A 15,789-nucleotide genomic window follows, 5' to 3' on the forward strand; every position below is an offset into this window, starting at 1 on the left:
AAAGTTGCACAAAGAGTGGAAAATCAAGTTCTCTCGCAAATATTTGCATCATTTTGCATATTTAATTCAGATTATTCATAAAATGTTTTCTCACACTTGTTATAGATTGTTGAAAAGGAAATTTTGTTGGCTTTCTTATAAAGGTATAAAAAATTAAAAAGTTTATCAAAATATAATGTTATTTTTTTTTAATAAATGAAAAACTCACACAACATTTTTGATTTATAATGTTTCATAAGCCAGTCCTTTTTTGGAACTAAACGGAACTCTACGAGATCATAACAGGGCATAAATATAACATCTTAAGAAGGTATGCTGAAAAACATGGCTGCGACTATTTGAGACTCTGGAAGTTATAGGTATTTATAGTTGCAGGTATTTAAATCTCCCACTTCAACAGTGTTCTTGCATACAAAGCATTACTGTATGTTATGGAATGTTTTACGGGTGCAGAATTGATGCAGAAAGGTAGATGAAAAAAATATTGTCAAGTGGATGTAGTAATGGACAGCCGGATCGCCGCTCAAGCTGAACCACTGTAGCACGTTGGAAAAGAGTGATGTTAGATAAACCATATAAATTGATTAAAGATAATGGTGAAAAGCTGTTTCACATTAAGGTACTTCTTCGAAACAGATGAAAGGTACGTTGTTTGATGGCTCGCCACTCCATTTATCACATCATCGTATCAGTTTTTAATTTAATTACACTTGCAATGCTTTTAAGCCTAAGCTATACAACGTTCGACCGAATGGGGCCCGGCTTTTAGTTTCCCAATTAGTCAATCTGCTTTTATTTCTCCTGTGACGTTTTATCGAAAGCTCATTCCATTACCCCACAGAGTGTTGAAACGATAGAAAAAAAAAGTTGCCGTCCCGAATCGGAGTCTAATCTGCAACTCAGAGCGAAAGTCTCAACCCGAAAGTCCCAGTTGTGACCGGAGGGCATTTTGTCACCGAACGACCAAAAAGGTGATTTTACACACCCCCTTGTTCGTCACTCTCGCTCCTTGCTTTCCTCACTCTCTCTCTCCCTTCTGTATGTCATCACGTTTAGTAAGCAAAGATGCCGTAGATAACACTCTGCTTCCTTAGCACTCACTTCCGTTGTTTAACAAACGAGCGGCCGGTTCCTGTTCATGGACGCAACGGAGACACATGGCCAACGCCGAACATCAAAGGCATTGGGGCAGGAGCATGCTTTTTTCGATGGGGAAAGGTCCGGAAAATGCCTACGGGGGGATGGAAACTGTTGTGTCCGGTGTATGTTAAATGTTTTTCTTTCCACTGACCATCAGATGCCATTCCCAGGGCTGGGCACGTTTAATGTGACCGGAGGGTAGCTCGCACTCGAACCGGTTGTTGATGGCGGGAAGCGGAGGCTTCACTCCGATTACATGCTTCAAGGACGGGAATGTTCGTTTCGGAGAAGGAAATGCCTTTCTTTTTCGCCTGCAGGCGAAACAGGATGCAACGACGTCGGTGCACATGACGTCGTCGCCCGGTCCATCCGGGAAGTTCCGGGCGGTCTGGGAGTTGCCGTCGCATGTTGAATGTTGGCATTCTTTGCCTCGGTATCCCTCGGTGAACTCATCTCTTCCTCCATGTCCATAAGACTCTATTCCCCAGCGATCCTGTTCGGGTTCGTCGCAATTTGTGTGCCATTACTTTACGTGGTTCCAGCCACGGAGGATGGTACTGCGAGAGGGCTCGGTCCACAGGTGTTCCAAGGACTTTCCCGGGAAATGGAGCTACCGATGTGGCTTAGGGAAAAGCAAACGAAATCCCTTTTTGGGAAAAAACGATCGGACACAGAACGGTTCTCACATCGTCTGTTTCAAGGACGTGACGAGCTTACGACAACGTGGCACCCCAAATTGTCGTTTCGTGACGTTCGCCATCGGATTAGTCTTAGCGGGGGCTGGCTAGCCGGTCACGAAAGATTTATTTGAAACAATCTTTAAGTGACATGTTTGTGACTGCCGAAAAGTCGGTCAGTAGGGATTCTGCCAGTTTGACGCCATCATCGTCACCAAGGGAGCCGTTGTCTGGAAACGTAGCAAGCAAAAGAATGCTGGTATGTGATTCTCCAGCATCGTCGCTTCCATTGGTCTATCATTCCAACGAGTCCTTTGGCCGCACACTCTATCCCGCAACGTTTCGGTTACAGACGGTGTTGGACAAACTGGAAACATCAACTGAAAACATCACACGGTGGAACCACCCTCCAGGTAAAATGTAGAAAGGATGAAAATGAGACTCTTTGACTAGAAGTACACAGTAAAAAATCACAAACACACCGCGTTGAAGCTGCCGTAGGGTCGTCTTTGTTACATTCACACGATTTAACAAGCGTACGTAGCGTAAAATGAGATAAAGATCATGTGTCACGTGACACCTTGGAAGGAAAAATACTCGCTTCGAGCGGCTCGTTCGATTTCGCTCCTGAGGGCTACATCCCATCGGTTTTGATCCTTTGCCTTCGATATTATGATGTTCGATAGCTCAACAGGAAATGGTTTTGTTTCTTGGCTCTTCTCACCATTTTTTTTGTCATAATTCATCCAAACCAACCGGATACAAAAGATTTTACTTGTCTTTTTTTGTTTTCTCTCGTAACTCGTTTTATCGGCAAAACCACCAATCATAAATTACTCAAACGAGCTTAGGCTTGATTCTTTTCACTATCATTTCATTTATTTCTGTGCTTAATTTCCGTACCCTTTGTTGGCTCGCAGAGTCATCACTCTTTCCGAGAAAATTAAATGAGATTTAATTAAGTACCTAAGTTGAGATTCGGATTTTCTATACTTTAATCTAAATTCCACACAATCCAATAACTGCGTCGAAATAAGTTAAGCCTACGCAATATGAATTAAAATTACGAACTTAAAGGTTTTGGAGCATTTTTTATTAGAAATCGCTTTGTTAGCAATTGGCGTTATGTTAAATGTGTGGCACTTTCCGATAATAAGCTTATTTTAATAAAAGCTTTTTCATTCAAAATAGTTAAGTTTGACTTTTATCAAACCATAAGCGAAACGTTTAATAATATTAATCAGTTGAATTTACATTACTGTTGAATGATTTCCTATAATTTCCCTTGGGGATTTAATGATAGCAAACAAATAACACAGCAAACAAGTGAACTATTACACATTCAGAGAACAAGAAACTTATGGAAACACCATTTTCTAACTTTTAGTATCGCGCTACAAAAACTGTTTTCGATGGACAACGATTTGATGTATATTTGGATAATGCTATGCGCCTTCTGGCACTTTATTTTCGTGAAGCAATTGTTCCTCTTGTTCATCGTATTACCTGACTGCCCAGCCTGTCAATCATGTCGAACGCTGAAGAACAGCAACGATATACCGGAGTACGGAGCAGTCAAATGACGGGAAAACACCGGAAACAACTTTCCCCGGAAAGCTTTGATCATCGCTCTCTCTCCCTCTCTCTGTTCCATTCAAACGGCACACAATTCTGCCCATCCACCTCGCCCCTAGCTGGAAGGTATTTGCCACGGGGTTGAGAAATTTGCTGAATGATTACAAACATTCCACCCACCGGGAGCGGTACTCCGGTGCGCCCGACAGTTCCGACCGGGTTTTTCGTGCACCCGCCCGGAATTCCAACGTCGGCCGAAATGTATGTAGTTGAAAATAGGCACCCCGAAGGGTACGTAGCTGTCAATCCACCGAATCCTGCCACCCACGGCACGCCGGATGGCCAGCGATGTGGCGCCATCCCAAAGCAAAGCACCATCGCTTGATTGCGGGTAAACTTGCCGGATTGCGACCCCTTTTTTCCTCTTTTCCTGGAAGCCACGATAAGATTTATAGCCGCGCGTCTCGTTAGCGACACGGTGCTACGGTCGATCGATTCGATAATACTGCGGCGTTCCGTGCCGTCCGGGCGGGCCTCGAGGAGCTCGGGAAATTAGTTCCAAGAAGAATGTTGTCCGTGCCACCACCGCCGAGCTCTTTATTTTCCCGATGCCTAAAGCTCACTGGTGCCACCGGTCGCCTCCGTGAAGGTCACGCTAGAGTGCCACCGGGGGCAAGACGGATCACCTTTCGGGAAAATTACTGTCATTACGTTGTTGATGGTGTGGCGATGGGCGATTTTCCCAGTCCTGTAACCGGCGGAACTTGTGAATTTCGCGTGAAAAAACAACGGAAACCAACGACCTGGCACTCAACCCAACAAGCTGGCCAGAAGCGATTTTAATTGCTTTGATTTTGTTGCCCGCGTCGGTTCGATGGAATTTGTTGATCGAGTAGTTTCGTACAGCTTCCAGCGAAAGGGACAGAGAGTCGAGTTTCAGGACAGAGATCCTTTCTCTCATAATTGGAATTGTTCATAATGCCAATCAAAGGGTTTTAATGTTTACATCGTTCGTAAATCCTTGGCTCTATAAACAGTTGTATAAACTCGTTTCTGTTTGCATGTTAGATTAGTTTTCCAACAGCCCATTTCATTATGCTGTTCGTGGTATTTATTTGTTGTTTAAATTATGCCCTATTTTCGCTGAAATAAAAGCCAAATTTGGTCCAATTAGCACGTTCCGTACCGCGTCACCCAAATATGGGTGACAGCAGTTCTAGTTCTAAAAAGTTGTTGACCCATAAATAAATGAAAATGCAACGTAAAAATGATTGTATTATTTTATATAAATTTTTGGGAAGCTCAGTTTTTGCTTGGTCTTCGAAAACAATCGGTTTAACAAATATTATAAACAAATTGTAATTAAAAAAATTGTACTAAAAATAGTCCTAAAACGCTTGGTACGCAACGTGTTAAATACATTTTCCTGAAAATAGTTCATTATGACCACTTCGCTTAAACAGTTAATTCATTCAATGAACCGCTCACGAAACATATTTCATATCCTGGCACAACAATTTTCCCCATCTCAAGGATATTAGTACCTTCCCGATGGAATGTTGAAGAAAAACCACACCCAACCGTAGCACACCAGCTGGTAGGGGCTGTTGTTTATTAATTTTCCGCCAAATTGCAACACATGTTCCCATATTTTCCCACCCAACCCCCTCCCCAAAAACCACGCACCAAACCGCACCGGTGTACCGGTAACTTTTCCGAACGCTCCGACCGACTTTGGCAGAAGCGGGCACACCAAGCAAACACAAAAAACAAACCGAAGGAAAGACAAGAGGCGTCCCGAAATAAATCCCAGCAAGGCGCATCGCAGGGGAAACGCATGACAAACGGCATTATGTGGGAAAAACTTTGGTCGGCCTTTTTTTTTTCGCCCGGAATGTCCTTAAACTGTCCTCGTGAACGTGGCCGGACGTAATTTCTTCGCCGGGACGAGAAGAAAATGGGAAGTGGAAGAAATGTTACAACTAACACAAATGGTCCGCGCGAATGGGCTCCACTCGGACAATCGGTGGAAAAACGATAAACAATAGCATAAAAAAACGCCCGGAAAACCCGGTAACGAACCCCGAGAGGGACACCCGGATTTGAGGGTCAAGGCCCATTTACATTGGGAGGGGTAGGGGGTGCTAGGGCCGAGGATTTCGGTGGAATCTCATTAGGCGCTGGACAAACTTTGGCATTCCGGTTTTGGGGTTGGGCGAAAAGGGAAAAAAAGCCATTTCCCGAACAAAACGGCACAGATCGATCATTTCAGTATTCCAATTATTTACGATTCCGTCCGTCCGTTCGGAGCGAGTCCGAGGATGGTTGGTTTTTTTTTGGTTGAATGTTTCCTGTAGGAGATAGAGAAAAACCCGGGGATCAGCAACAGGCCAGTGGAGCTCCTATGTGTGTGTGACAGTTCGTGAAACGTTGGCATTTGATGGAACTGTCCCGTTGCGCAGCTCAATTTTACCAATTTTTGATGGATTATTGTGGAATGGCGTTTTTCGCTCTTTATGTTGTCGCTTTGAAACTCTGCCATTAGGGCGGATCGGGAAGGGGGGGAAAACTTTCACCCAAATGGAAATATTAAGGAATTGATTTTGAGGGAAAAACATCAAATATGGATTTAGCTTTTTCCCTTCCTGTGGCCGAAACATAAATCTTCTTATTTGATTTGTGAGAAAACGCTAGCTTAATCAGGGAAAAGAAAAATAAATCCTAGCAAATGCAACAATCCGTTGGAGTTTAAATCATTCCATCAAAGTGATCTGGTGAAAACAGCATTATTGTTGGAAACAGGAGTTTCTACGAAGATTCGAGAGTGATTCGATCAGTTCGTTCCGATCGACAAGCCGCACAACCGAACGAAAAGGCAAAACGATCAGCAATCAGTCCATTGGCGCGTACAGAATGATAAATTTCCGGTTGGAAAGGTTCACTCTACTGCACTTCGTTATCCTTTTCTTGAAACGAGTAGATGCAGTAGAGCCCCAGGCGAATGCGAAGAATAAATTGCAGCCATCAAATTCCTAACGAGTTGCGAAAAGCTCACCGAAGCGTCAGCTCCGAGCTGCTCATTTAATTGCTGACTGGCCGCGAGTTGCCTGAAACCGGAGAACGGAAGGAAATACGGGGGGGACCGGACAGATAATGTCACTCAGCATCCACGCCCCCTCCCCCCTCCCCCCTCCTTCTTCACCACCAAAATGGTTCTTCCCGCTGACGCGCACCCGGCATGATTGTTCCGGAAAGTTTTACAATTACACCCGCATCGAATTACGAATTACACTCGACCACGGGCTGGGCCTGGTGAAAAGCTGGAAATCCATCAAGTTTTGCGCTAGCTTTCCCTTCTGTCAGCTTCTATTAGACCACCGCGTGGCCACGAAATGGCAGCCGGTATCCTGTTTGTGCCATTCGTTCGTCATCGCGCTGGACGTTCTTGGTTCGCTACCGAGCATCAGCCGGCGGGATGAATGATTTATTAAATTTCGTAAATAATTCGATCAATCTCCATTTCGGATTGGCAAGATCAAAGCGAGGGCGGGTGAGATGGCGTGCACCAAAAGCCATCGCTAGAACGCCGGCTGCCGAATACCTTCCGTGCCGGGCGGAGGAAATGTATCTAATATTGGATGGAATTGATGAAAACTTGTCCAGGAAAAACGAGCAACCATTCCCGGGGCCGTGCATTCTATCGTTCCAGTTTCATTTCAACCGTTTGCCATCCGTTGAACATATCTCGTCACGGAAGCGAGTTTTTTTAAGGATGGAAATAGGGTCTCAAACCGTCACGTTGAAAACTGGGAGCTCCTTGTATTCTGATGTCATAAAACAAGAGACAAAAACAGGAAAACAGTCTCTTCATTGTCAAGCTTAACAAATCAAGAATCCGGTAAACCAGTCTCGAAAGCTAAAGAACCTAACCAATGTTTTTTTTTTTTTTTTGATAGTATCTTTGGGGATGATTGTCATCTCTGATTAATCTGGTTTATATTTTACAATCTTATATACCAACACGGCAACTTTAATGTTATGAGTTTGAAGCAACATGTTTCGTAAAGTTAATATTTGAAAACATTAGGTTGAACTAACCAATTTTCTGGCAAATTACACTTTTAAAACAGTTTTTCTGCAACGTACAACCATGTTCAACCATATTCCGAGAGTTTGCAAATATTTAAGTGACACTAGTGGCAAAGGTAAATAAATTTCTTTCGCTAGGTAAATATTTCTGCCCGAGAAAACCGAGAAAAATGCTCGACTTTAACAAGGTATCGATCGGCGAAATGCAAAAGAAAAACGATGCACACACCTTCGCTCCACGGTTCCGGCACATTTGATGAGCTTTCCGAAGAAAAAGCCAACCTACGTTCCACCCTCCGGGCCCCCTCCAACCGAGCCCATCGAATAGCCGCCCTTTTGTTGGATGACAGATTACATCAGAATGTCGCGCCAAGTGCTTCCTGGCGTGTGCAGAGTTCTTTTTCGCTTCGTGATTTCCCACTCACATCAACCTTCCCCCTGCCAAGTGGTTCGTGGTAAATGCGGGAAATGATTGATGGTTGTCATTGGCGTTTAATTTCATTAATCGTTATTCGCACGAACTCGCCCCGTCCACGTTGCGTTCGTGCTATTTGCGTGTCGGCGAGAAACACTTTGCTGCGATTCGCTGTAATATGATTGCGAAAAGAAGGGAAGGAAAATGAGCCGTGAATACCAGTGACAAAACAATCTTACCTCTAAGAATGTTGCCACGGGGGCGAATGCAAATATAACATCAAACAACGAATAATCAAAGGTCCTTGCAAAACGATGGGAGAAGCTAACAGCACGTGTCGATGGGCGTATAAGAATTGCACCCACCTCATCCGTTCCTCAGCTTTCCCCCTCGGGGGAGCACGCATCATGGCTTTTAGCTAATTTAAGTCAAGAATTTTGTTAGCCCGGGAAATGAGCTCCCGAGCCTCTATCCTATGCCCTGGACCTAGAAAATGTCATCCCTTGAGATTGAAAAAGCTTTTTCCGGCGGGAGGAAAAAAAACGCCACCTCCCCATGGTGTTTGCATCCGGACGGGCAAACGTTACGGTGCCCTCGGGGCGTCCAACCATTTTCACCCGCCAGCCAGCTTGATCCAATTTGTTGCGGTAATTGAATTTTTCCTCTTAAAATTATTTTCGCGCGACACGCGATCCGCCACGAAACACAAAGTAACGTCGGTCGGTTCCGCCGATGGGGTTCCCCCTCACCCCCACCCTCACCGGTATGCTGCCCAAGATGGTGCCGCACGCTGTGACGACGTTTGGTGGTGCATAAATCAGCGAGCCTCTCGGGCAGAAGCCGGACGGACGCCAATCGGATCTGTACCCCCGGTGGGCACGATTGTTCGGATGAAAAGATCCCTTCGATTGACACTAATCCAACACCGGCTGAGGATGACGATGATGATGACGATGATGTTGCTGACGCTGATGTTAATAATGGGAATATTGGCCAGCCTCTGGCTCACTGGTGTCGGTTGCCATCGCGCTTCGATTACAAGTTCACCCGAACACCCTGGAGGCGCTGGGAAGGGCTTTACCGAGTCATCGATTACAATATTTCATTCTGATTAAAAACGGCACCTGTTTGTTGGCCTCATAAATCTTCCATTGACTGATCGACTGGACTTTATCCAATAATGTATAACAATAAACTCTGTAAGATGGGGGGGAATTATGCCATTCTTCAACACAAACTATAGTTCATCCGTTGCTTTACAGTTTTTTACACATACACCATTTTTGAGCCTAAATTAATATTGTTCAGTTGCATCTGAACATTGTTTAACCGTAAGTAAACATTTGACGCCCAACTAAAATGCTGTTGCCTACATATCTGTCCATGGTTCAAACGTAAGTGAATGTAGTTCAAACCCAGCTAAACATTTGACATCCCCAATGTCAATGCACGTTTATGTTGCCCAGGTTCGTTTCTTGTCATGTTATCGCTTATGACACTCGATGATAAACAATAATTGAGCGGAAAGTCTTAAAGTAAATCCCACCCCGAAATCCATGAACACTTAAAACGACTTCCAACAAAGATCGAGAATTATTTTTAACGCAATATGCTGTTTATTATAAAATTTTAATGTGTCTGGATTATAAATTATGATTATTTTCAATCTAATGGTCTTTGCAAACGAAAGCAATAAAGCGAAACAAAACCTATATCATGTAAACGTTTCAGCTTGGCGGTGTTCAATGTTTAGTTGCGTTTGAACTATATACATTTGCGTTTGAACCATATATAGAAAAGCAACAGCATTTTTATTGAATGTCAATGTTTGCTTACAGTTGAACAGTGCATAGATGCAGCTGAATAATGTTTACCTTCGAACGGTGTATTTCATCGAACTTCAAATCCCGTTCAACTTCATTATTTCCATCGCAAATCAAATCAATCCAATTTCGCTGTGATTGATCAACAATCAACATCAAATTTCCATAACTTAATCGGCATATTATTAATACTTGTTTTACTTTTCTCTCCCATCAGGGGCGTCGCGGTGGACGATCAAGGCTACATCTGCGTCGCCGACTCCGGCAACAACCGGATCCAGATCTTCCACCCGGACGGAAGCTTCCTGCGCGCCTTCGGCTCCTGGGGATCGGGTGACGCCGAGTTCAAGGGGCTGGAGGGCGTCGCCATCATGTCGAACGGCAACATTTTGGTGTGCGATCGCGAGAACCATCGCGTGCAGGTGTTCTAATTGTGCTGCTTTCACGGTGAGTTCATTTCCCTTGGTGTGATCTATTGCGCGAGGCAAGAATGTGGAACACTTTGGTAATTGTTTTAAATGATTTTTCACGTTCTTTCCACAGACTCCTTTTCGAACTCTTTCCTCACCAGCAGGGAGCAGACGGATGGGTTCCAGTTGGTTTTTTTTTTCTTTCTTTTTGTTACCTCCTTTCTTTAAATTCCATTAAACAAGCCACATTGCTTCCTCATCCCAGAAACATTAGTGAAAAATTCCCTGAAGATAAGTTTTCACTTCCTACGCCAAATCAGGGAAAAAACTTTTAAGCAGAAAATTAAAAAAAAAGAATCACAATCAAACTCGTGCTAGCTTAGTGCGCTATTTATGAGGGAAATGTAATATGTAACACCATTATTCCTACTTCGGCAGACGTTTAGTGTACCGTTAGCGGATCGTCTGCTCTACATATGAAACGATATAGAAGAAGAAATCGATTAAATAGTAACTAACGCAAACAGGTGAACAAACACGGCTAGATTGCCACGTGTGAAAGATAACGATACTGCAGCATAATTGTGGTGGTTTTAGCTAGACAATTTATTGGAATAAAGTTTTTCGTGAGTTTTTACTACGTTTGAGACCAACCATTGGGGGAGTTCTTTTCGAATGGGGTGGGGAAGTTGAAATTATTGTTCCGGTATCCGAACTGTTGCTGATTCCGACTGTGCCGATGTTCGACTGTCAGTCACGTATCGTTTCAAGTTTGATTGATCTGCCGGCCGTGACGGAATTTCTCATAACGGACCAATTATTTGCTTCCAACGTGTCCAAAATTACTTTACCATGCAGCGGCAAACCGAGCCAAACGCAAACAAATAACCCGATGCGGGTCCGTGGTGTGGAGGTTTTCAAACAGACTTTTAATACTACACGCCAGTCGATGTCCGAAACTTGCGGCTAAAGCATTCACCCAACATCGGTGGTCATTTGTGTTTCAATTTCGGTGTAACATATTGGTGCATTTTAATATTTAGCTCGTCGGCTCGCTCTACTTTTTGGAGAGATTTTAAATAAAGCACCCATATCATGCACACACACAGACACACGGACCTCTCTTGCAAACAACATCCTCAAATATGTGAAAAGTCAGGCGGAAAAGTGTGTGTGTGTGTGTTCTCGTGGGGGCCCTTTTGATTAAAAGCTCCAAAATGAAACATTCAATCGGAACGCGGCATCGGTGTGTTTGCTCGAAATCGTGCCCGAACCCCGAATGCCGGTTATTTGTTCCCGTCCTTGGCATTGTGCTGCTGCTCCTTCCGATACGTCCCCCCCTCCCTCCCCCGCTGCCTGCTCTGGATGTCACCGGCGTCAGGGTGCTTGCGTCGCCGCAAGCAACGTTCACAATTTCGAACATTCAAAAAAGAAAAAACCGTTGCGCTTCGGCAGCTTCCATCAAGCGGCCCGCGCCGGTGGACCGAGCGTTCAATCAACCAAAATTGTATTTTTCTCCCACGGTGTGCACAAGGTTGGTGGAAAACCTCGGCTGAGGGGGGAAAATCGACGGAGCCAGTAACGCAAACGAACGAAATTGATCCCCGTCAGAACGAAGGCGAAAGGGATGAGATGCATGAGATGGAATGCGTATAGCTTTTTTTTAATGCTTGTTTCCCATTCTTGTTTTGTATTGGATCTGTGGGGTAGTGGGGGAAATGGTGGTAGTGTGCGTCGCTTACCGAAAGGTGAGTTTAATTTTGAAAAGTGCAACATTCATGTCGTCCACTCAGCAAAGATGCAAACTTTCGCACAGTATCGACTCGGCAGGAACGGTATGAGTTTCATTTTATTCTACCTTTCTGCTATTCTTCGAAGGAGATAGAGAAAGAGAGAGAGAGGGCAACGAGAGGACGTTTCCAATTCATTCTATCTGGCTGCGACGAGGAAACAACTGGATTCCTTTCGATCCCGTAGTAAGTCGACCTCGGTATTGTTGCTTGCGCAAGTTGGTTCTACCTGGTTCGTAGTGAAATTGAAAAGCAAATCTTGTGGTTTCGGCACGCGGATGAAGGAAACAATCTCATTCGTTGTCATTCCCTGAGGCTGACAGGTTGGGGATCCTTGGAGTTGGCTCCCATTGTCGATCGTCTTGCTCTGCTTTTAGTCAAATCGTTTTTCGATCTTTACCACAAAAAAGGACTCCGTTATTAGTGGGCAAGGAAATTACAAACGTCAAACGTAATGGGATTACATACGTGACCCGATTGGCTTCGTAACAAAAAAAGTTGCCTTATCTGTAATTTTAACGGTGTGACACCAAGAAAAACATTACTTGTGATAAGCAATTGGAAATCAGTAATAAAAATAATACTCCCACTCAAGATCGGTGAAAAAAGAGGTCGAAGCATTCCGTGTAAAGGGCCTAAAATCGAGTGGAAATATGTTTGACAATTGGTTTGAATTTTATTTACCTTTCATGAGCGCCTTGAAATGTTTCTGTATAGACAATTTCGCATATTTCACTAACTAAACAAGTAATTGAGGTGTTTGGTGGGAAGTCGCACGTAAGCAATGTTTTCGCACTTGGATGTGGCTCTTCCATGAGGACCAATAGGATCCATATCCCATGACTTCGCCCTGGGGAGCACGTTCGACTACTCTGGATATTATTTTACGACACTAATCGCGAGGCCATGTGTCGTAATTGAAACACGGTGATACAGACTTTTCGGTTACCTATTTCGTGCAAGAGACTCTTACAAAGATACTCTACATAATGCAAGAATGTTTGTTGAACACTTTTCAAACTAACTATCAAAACAATGGCGGTGAAGAAAAACGATTTGCATCGACCTCTCTTTTTACCGATCTTGTTTCTACTTTACTGCTTCTTTAAAACACCGTGTGTGTATATACCAAAAATCTTAAACATATTAATTGCTACAAAATGTTTTTTCCTTCTTTCAATAACGATCTACTTCGTCCCCTTAAGGATATTATTTTATATTTGTTCTGCCATGTCAAAAGGACTATTTGTTCACTATGTCCCTCTAATGAGAGGATCAAATCTGATGGAACTTGTTTAGAAAAGCTTCAATACTTACAGGGATCCATGTCTAACTACCATTTTTATATACAACTAGCTGACCCGTTTGATGTTGTTAAAAATTGGTTTAACGGTCACATTATATTTCTTAAGTACATTAATTTCATTGTATTTACACTTTTTACGTCGTAAAAAGCTTATAGTGAGGCTGCTAATGATTATCATCCTTATTTTGTTATTAATCAAGCAGACCAATTGAATGAACGATGTTTTATGTACGCCTGGTAAGCCATGTATGACGTACATATTAGTTTTCTAAATTGGGTTTCTATTAGAGCTTTTTAAGAATCTGCTAAGGTGTATTGCCGATGTCTAATAACTGTTTGGAGAAAGTAAAAGCTGATGGATCATGTAGCATTTGGACGTGCCTGTTTATGCTTAGTTAAAGTTTTTCAATATTGCTCCACAACACCGATGAGTAAGGCAAGTTCAGGTGATCTTATCAGCATAGGTGGATCGTGGCACTACGGGAAGAGTTTGCCTGAAATCACCTGAGAGGAGAAACACAGTACAGTTGGTCTCCGCAGTACGCGAATGTTTGGGACCGAACGCAATAGCGTATATCGATTCGCGTATTGGGGATTTCCTCTGCCATATAGTTTATACTTCATATTGAAGAGTTGACACTGAGAGGGAACCGCTTATTTAACATATCTTTTATCCAAATAACTAATAAGTGTTCCATTTTTTCCATTGTTTCATTATATCTCTGTTAAAAAGTGCATATTAAAAACTTCATTCTACCAAAACAAAGTAAAACTGACTAATAGAAGTCGAGCAACCCTATGGGCTGTCAGTTGTAAAAAATTGCGTATTGCGAATTCGCGTATATCGAGAATAGCGTACTGCAGGGATCTACTGTATTACTGGAACAATCTTTATTACACTTCACGTCTTTGAGTGTTCTGTACAGCGCCTCAAGAGAATGCTTCTTTGCCATGGTGCATTCTTCCCAGATAATTATTTTTCACTGTTGCATGACCTAGGCCATGAGTGATTGATTTTTGTTGTTTCATACGGCTTTTGTGTTCCTATTGATGTTTCGAAGTAGCCTAAATGATGAATGCGTCGTTCTACCTCCATTTCCAGCTACAATTCCAGATGAAGCAACTGGTATTGCAATGTCATTGTTTGCTCGTATTTTGGAAAGCAAGAGCGATATGAGAAATGTTTTGCCAGTTCGGACTGGGGCATCCAAAAAAAGATACCACTTTGTCCCGTTGATACTGCCATGATAATGCTTTCGTAAACATATGCTTGTTCATCAGTCAACATTGATACGTTGTGAGAAACGATATCCAACATGACTGCAATATTATGCTGCAGTTCACGACTTATTTCAGTGTCCATCAAATTAAATGCACTTCGATTCGGCGAACCTAAAACATAACAATAACTTAGCGGTAAATTTTTAATTACCATGCAACGATCCTCGATACTAATCATAGCTTGTCGGACTAAATTCAGCGACATTAATGTTTGAACACACGTTTTGTTCTATCATGACTATGCGCCGCATTTTGTCCTGGTAACAGTAAAACTTACGCCACGTTGGATTGCATGTAAACGTGACGAATAAGCATGCTCGTCCCTACTCGCGAGTTCATAGCCTCGCTGTAGTAACTATACTGAAATTCGTTTTCACAACACTGGTAAATGAGAAGGTTTTCTCACTGCTCTAAGCAACAATAATTTGAACACATATTCTACTACCACCAATTAACAACATTAGTTATTATTACCAAAAATTAACAAAGATTTTACTATCGTCACTTATATGAAACGACTTGTTTGAATTAAATTCACCACTTTTGTATTAAACTCACCACCACAGTATGTCAAAAGGCATGTTGCTGTGTCCGTTTATACTTGTTGTAGTTCACTTTATGTGTCATTGCTGAATGTAAACAAAACAAACAAACCAATGTATGACGATAGAAAATTGTAATTAATTAAAAAAGTATAAAATTTACAGATATGAGACATAGTTAAAAACCTATTCTCATACCTAAGGAACGTGTGTGCAAAGTTTGAGTTTAAATGGTTCAGTCGTTTAGGAGGAGTTTGAACACTAACACCGTGACACAAGAATTTTATAGATATAGATTTCTAAGGCAACAGATGAATAATAAAAGATGGAAATCCAAATTGTTGAACTTTCTTAATTCATCAAGATCTCTGTTAGAAAATACCAGGTTTACTTTAGTCAAGCGATACCACAAAATCTCACGTCAAAGGAAGAAAGAAACGTAAGATAAAATTCTACTCAGAAGCGGTTGTTCCCAAGCTATTCCTACATCCCGAGTGCATCTGTCAGTATTCCTACCGTCGAATGGAATTATTCAATCACTCACCGTTCCACTCGGAACGGCTTGTGGCCCTATACTTTATCCTGCATTTCTCATCCCTCTCCTGTATTGTTGTAAACGACTGACGATGGCGAAAAATCCTCCACTGCAGCGTACTCCTTCCGCTTTTGTGTGCGCTCGCGCTTCAAATGACAGACGAGAAAAAGTAGAAAAAGAAAATCCCCTCGGCAGCACAAGTGAAT

The 15,789-nt window shown here is 42.7% G+C and overlaps 1 protein-coding gene across 1 annotated transcript in view; it reads left to right on the forward strand.

The window, feature by feature from the left end:
* The window catches only part of LOC131265427 (RING finger protein nhl-1), a 28,007-nt gene extending 17,230 nt beyond the window's left edge, over positions 1–10,777 (forward strand). The window contains exons 10-11 of the mRNA XM_058267687.1: positions 9,937–10,166; positions 10,263–10,777. Of these exons, the coding sequence (XP_058123670.1) occupies positions 9,937–10,150 (214 nt within the window). The 3' untranslated portion in view covers positions 10,151–10,166; positions 10,263–10,777. The remainder of the gene's footprint in view (positions 1–9,936; positions 10,167–10,262) is intronic.
* The last annotated feature ends 5,012 nt before the right edge of the window (positions 10,778–15,789 follow it).

Source organism: Anopheles coustani, chromosome 2, assembly GCF_943734705.1.
Source record: "Anopheles coustani chromosome 2, idAnoCousDA_361_x.2, whole genome shotgun sequence".
In the NCBI taxonomy this organism is placed as follows: Eukaryota; Metazoa; Arthropoda; class Insecta; order Diptera; family Culicidae; genus Anopheles; species Anopheles coustani.